The 5,005-nt window shown below is 58.1% G+C and overlaps 3 protein-coding genes across 3 annotated transcripts; 2 read left to right on the top strand and 1 right to left on the bottom strand.

Annotated features, from left to right (window-relative positions):
- Positions 1-661: 661 nt before the first annotated feature.
- SPRG_16047 (hypothetical protein) lies at positions 662-1,121 on the top strand. The gene has a single exon (XM_012355274.1). It carries the CDS (start codon positions 709-711, stop codon positions 1,048-1,050), a length of 342 nt encoding a protein of 113 aa, XP_012210664.1. The 5' UTR covers positions 662-708; the 3' UTR covers positions 1,051-1,121.
- Positions 1,122-1,739: 618 nt separating this feature from the next.
- Positions 1,740-3,126, top strand: SPRG_21670 (hypothetical protein; the record flags this gene model as incomplete). Its single annotated transcript, XM_012355275.1, has 7 exons — positions 1,740-1,851; positions 1,897-2,141; positions 2,186-2,298; positions 2,362-2,494; positions 2,539-2,586; positions 2,644-2,895; positions 2,946-3,126. 7 exons carry the CDS (start codon positions 1,740-1,742, stop codon positions 3,072-3,074), a joined length of 1,032 nt encoding a protein of 343 aa, XP_012210665.1. The 3' UTR covers positions 3,075-3,126.
- On the bottom strand, positions 3,026-3,447 carry SPRG_16050 (hypothetical protein). Its single transcript, XM_012355276.1, has 2 exons — positions 3,317-3,447; positions 3,026-3,270 (listed from the first exon to the last, which is right to left on the bottom strand). Exons 1-2 carry the CDS (start codon positions 3,436-3,438, stop codon positions 3,093-3,095), a joined length of 300 nt encoding a protein of 99 aa, XP_012210666.1. The 5' UTR covers positions 3,439-3,447; the 3' UTR covers positions 3,026-3,092.
- Positions 3,448-5,005: the final 1,558 nt, after the last annotated feature.

Raw genomic sequence — 5,005 nt, forward strand, 5'->3', positions numbered from 1 at the left:
CGTCGTGTGCTTGGCCCGACAGCACCACACGCACGAGAGTTGTCGCTGGGTTTGGGAATGGCAGCGGCGCATGGCTGCGCGTCGCATCGAGGCGCTGGGCCATGAGATGCGGGTCGCGAAAGTACTGGTCGCGCTTGTTGTAAAAGACCATGCGCGCCTTGGGCGGCGGCTTCTCGCTCGGCGGCGGCGGCTCGAGGCTGGGTGGGCCGACCTCGGCGTTGACGTACGCGGCGAGCTGCGTCTCGAGCCGCTGGACCTGCTCGAAGAGGATCTGCACCTTCTCGCTATCGGGCGGCATGGACGCCTTGCACATGACGCACTTGTTCATGATGGGCAGGTTGAAGTAGTGGCACACGCGGCAAGGGATCCCTGTCATCGCGCTCCGTGACCGGACAAACCAGCAACACAGAAAGGACAAATTTCGACCAGGTGGGGCCGACAACTAAATTCGGCACGTGCCACATTTAAAGGCTTGAAATCCACGCGGAAGGGTCGGGGGCCGAAGCCTTGTTGTCGTGCCATCGCTGGACGTCCTTGCAGAAACTGCACACCACGACTCGTTTTGCCGTAGGGAATTAGACAATGCCGACGAGCGTGGCATGCCCACGTCATGGGCGTGCGTGTCCCAGCTCACGGCGGTGGCATTTTATTTTCGGCATACGACGTAGCAGAAGGCCGCCAGCTGCCCACTTGCAATCTATTCGAAACATGGTAATCTCCAACGCCAAGATGGCGACGTACGACTTCCTCGCCGAGCTCCGCGGCGGCGCCTTCTACCCGGCGAGCTCGATCGAGAAGGGTCGGACCTTGCTGCGAGAGCTCTGCGCAGCGATCGAAGACGCCAAGCCGCTCACGCTCGACGGGCTCGAGCGGCTCACGCATGCGACGACCGCGGGCTTCAACGCGCTGGAAGACGAGCTCAACGAGCAAGGATCGATGATCGACACGGTTGCGCGCGAGTGCATCGCCAACGACATTGGGGTCATTGCGGAAGCGTACGGCTTCCTGCAGTTTGATATCGAGTCGCTCATCGCGAATCGCGAGTGGTAGACACTTTTCTATAATGCCACATGCAACATGGCTCACATGCAGAAGGAATCGCCACCGTGCGACGAGGACGATCAATGAGATTGCATGCCATGCTGCAATTTGTGTCTGCCACGTCATGACTTTGCACATGGAAGGAGGAGGCAAGGGCATCACGACGCTGGGCGCAGCTCGTTTGACGGCTGCATTCTAGTCTTGCCGTGGCGACCACATGTCGAAGACGCGTCTCACGCTGCATGCGGCGGCTGCAGCGAGCGCACTGGAACCGACATAGCCACCACGACGACACTCGAAAGCACCCAAGAACGCTTTAGCTTCAAGCGTTCTTGGTATGCTTAAAGCCTTTAAGCATACTGTACCGGTGCCATTGCCATGCAGCCGTAACGAACACCACGGAAGCCATATAGTGCATCAAACGCTCGGCGAGGTAGACGAACCAACGCACGCTGTCCTTTCTGGCCGCTTGGCGCTGGTGGTTTCGTCGACGACAGAGTGCGGCGCCAGCGTGCAGCCGCCGACGCCGGCAAGATTCGGCGCCTGCCACGACGTGGATACGTGCTACTGTTGGCGAGGTTGCGCCGTCTCTTTGTGCAACTCGCCAGCATCGCCCTGGCGTCGTCGTATCCGGACACCCTTGACATCCGGTTAGGCCACGGATCTTCACTTTCTCAGTACCGGTAGTAGAGACGACAATGACCGAGACGTCGCTGCCGGCATGGGTCGCGACCAACCCCCACGTTGTCGCTTGGGACGATGGCTTTCGCCCGTCGGGCGCGGCAGCCACCGACGCCGCGCCGGCGCCAGGTGCGCCACTTGCAACGGTCGACGCCCGAGGCTGACGATGCGTAGGCAAAATGGTCGTGGACCAGCCCAAGTCGTCGCCGGGCCTCTTTCGCGTCGTCGAGAACGCCGTGCCCGACGCGGTCGCGGCCGCGCTGTACGAGAGCGCGGTCGCTGCCAAGGTGTGGGGCGTCTACATCCGAACCAGCGATATTTTCGACCGGTCGCTCGAGGCGTACCCAGCCACCAAGGACGACCATGCGCGCCATACGTTGGCGTTGTGCACGATCCGCGCGTTCCTCCTCAACGCCGAGGTAGTAGTAGCACCTCTCGCTGCCGTCCCTCGAGCGTGTCCTAGGCGAGCATTCCGGCGGCCGACTGGGCCAACACGCACGGCGTCGTCGTCTGGGTCATCACGTCGACGGTGAGCGACACGGTCGCCTACCACATGGACTATGCAGAGATGTTTCGGTACGCGAAGACAAAGACAATATTGTAGTATGGCACACGATGGACGACATTGTCTTGTCGTAGCTACCAGACCAACGTGACGTACCCGCCCATATACGGCGCGACGCTGCATGTGAGCCGGCTCAACGAGACGCCCGAGTCGCACATGGAGGGCGGCGCGTTTTACGCCAACACGCGCGGCCTCGACCACTACAAGGTACTCTTCGCCGATGGCCGAGCCACCGTAGTAGAGCTATGTAGGAGCATGGGTACAAAGAGTCGTTGGCGCCACTGCCGTCGGTGGCAGAGGTAGCCATCCCGATGCGAGATGCGAGATGGACATGTCAATCATATATGCGTTGGTAGATGACGACCGATGCGTCCTACGTCGTTGTGCCGTACAAGTACAAGCGCGGGATCGTCATGGACGGCAACTTTCCTCACGGCAGCATCCCCGTCACGGCACTGCCCTCGGAGACAGCCCGCGTCGTCGTCGGCTTCAACCTCTTCAATTTCGAGATTGGGCCGCACGCCGAAGCGTACCCCGAGCACAGCGCCAAGTTCAACAAGTACGTCAAGGTCGCGCAGGCGGCCGCGGCCAAGACAGCGACACTCTCGGTATGTGCTGCTGCCTCGCCGGCGGGCGCTCACGTGCTGTCACCCTGTAGCTGGCGTCGATCAAGCGTTGCCCACGCCAAGCCGCGTTCCTACGCTTCCTCCTCCGCAAGGCCAAGGAGAAGAACCTGATCCAGAATGCCACGTTTGTCGGCCATACGAGTAGTAGTACTGCGACGTGATGGCACGTCATCGAGATCCTAGTTGTGTCGGAAGTACTTGAGGCTGACCCAGTTGATGTACATGGCGATGAAGCCCGCGGGAATCGTGAGCGGAATGAGGTAGCAGTAAAAGTGGTCCTGGCGAATCGTCTCCATCATGGGAAAGCGCGCCGGGTCGTCGGACGGTGGCAGGAGCTTGGCGACGACGATGAGGTATCTGCGTTCGCCGGCATGAGGTCCATGACGGAGCAAGGTAGACGTACAAGAAGGTCATAAAGAAGGCAAACGAGAGACCCACGATGACGTAGCCCCATATGGCGCCCGTCGAGACGATGCGAGCGCCTTCGCGGCCGGCGATCGCCGACGACGTCCGCGTTGGTGGCATGGATTCCGGATACCCAACCATACGGATACGAGGATGTGGCCGTGCGTGTGATTGGTGGAAATGAATTGATTTTGGGCCAATTACGTGAAAGAACGTGGCAACTGGAGAGCCCACTAAGCTGGTTGAAAACTACCGGTACATGCCCACGGGTGGGGTGGTTGGCGACGTCGGTCCGCGGACAGGTATAGCACACCACTACTGTATTTAGACCAAGATGTAAGCCCTGATGGACGACTACAATAATAGTTGGTTCAGGAAACCTGCTGCTTGGTTCACGGCAACGACACAAGGTCGCGGTCCAGCGAACCGCCGTGTCGAGAGCGTCCGTGTTTTATCAACAAAATCACTTTCATGGCATAAGTACGTTCTAGCTATTCGATGATGACAGTATTGTCTTATACACTGTGGACGAGGATGGACAATAATGTCATTGTCGCGCTCAGTGGCAGCCGGCCAATCGAAATTAAAGTCATCGTCAAGTACACAGACCTTGGCGATCTCTGCAACTACATTGTAGTATCTCATGACAAAATCGTCCGCGACCTCAAGTCTCGTGGATTCCAAGAAGGGGACCAAGCTCACGGATTTCAGCAAAGCGGTCGACGCCAACAGGACCAAGAGCATGGGTACGTGTACCAGTGGATGACCCCTCGAGTCATTCTAAGCACTGACGATACAATTGCCGCCTACATTTCCGCGTTTGGTAACATCTAAACCGATTAGGGTTGGGGCTCACGGATCCATTGTGATGACGATGTAGGCGTCAACTTGTCCGAGTTGAGTACACACGCCGTGCCGCGCCTACACACAATAGGCTATCGTCGCCAAGGAGACGACAGGGGAGCTGCGACCAGCGTTCGAGTCGGCGAGACACCACTGTGGGTGCGCGATGATGGACGATCATTGCGTGCGACCGCTCTTTTGCCGACGTTGATGGTGCCATGGCTCAGTCAGTGTACGAGCTATTGTTGTTGATATGAGTCTTGCAGTGTAAGAGCTACTGTGATGTTGGAATGCTATTGCTATTGTTGTTGATATGAGTCTTGCAGTGTAAGAGCTACTGTGATGTTGAAATCCAAGGATGCCCAAGTCGTCTTCATGCAAAAGTTGCTGCTATCGTGGTCGAATAAATCATAATCGCGTCAAATTACACTACTCATCACTCGCACCTATCGTGCTCGGCGACAGCTAGGACAAAGTTGCGGACCAGCACGGTCAGCTCGAGCGTCGTCGGTCGCTGCGTCGGGTCGAGCAACAAGCATCGCGTGCCGACCTCCAGCAGCCATTGTGGTGCCGCCGCCGCAAACGTGGGTCGCAGTGCACCGGATGTGACTTTGGACAAAATGGCTTGCTGACTCAGCGCTCGGCCGGACGACGCATTGAGCGCGTCGCTGTAGGGAACCTCGTGCGTACTCATTTCGGACAAGATGACACCTACAAATTTTTTGAAAATCCGACAAATCCGACAAAAATCCGACAATATCCGAGCGTACCAAACGAGTAAATGTCGGCGGCCACCGTATACTCGGTGCCAAGAATGACCTCGGGCGCCATCCACTGGAACGTG

This window comes from Saprolegnia parasitica (genome assembly GCF_000151545.1).
Source record: "Saprolegnia parasitica CBS 223.65 unplaced genomic scaffold supercont2.224, whole genome shotgun sequence".
In the NCBI taxonomy this organism is placed as follows: Eukaryota; Oomycota; class Saprolegniomycetes; order Saprolegniales; family Saprolegniaceae; genus Saprolegnia; species Saprolegnia parasitica.

Coding starts and splice junctions, on each gene's coding strand:
- SPRG_16050 (XM_012355276.1), bottom strand. CDS start 3,438: ATGCCACCAACGCGGACGTCGTCGGCGATCGCCGGCCGCGAAGGCGCT. Junction 3,271..3,316: donor GCCTTCTTTATGACCTTCTT/GTACGTCTACCT, acceptor CGGCGAACGCAG/ATACCTCATCGTCGTCGCCA.
- SPRG_16047 (XM_012355274.1), top strand. CDS start 709: ATGGTAATCTCCAACGCCAAGATGGCGACGTACGACTTCCTCGCCGAG.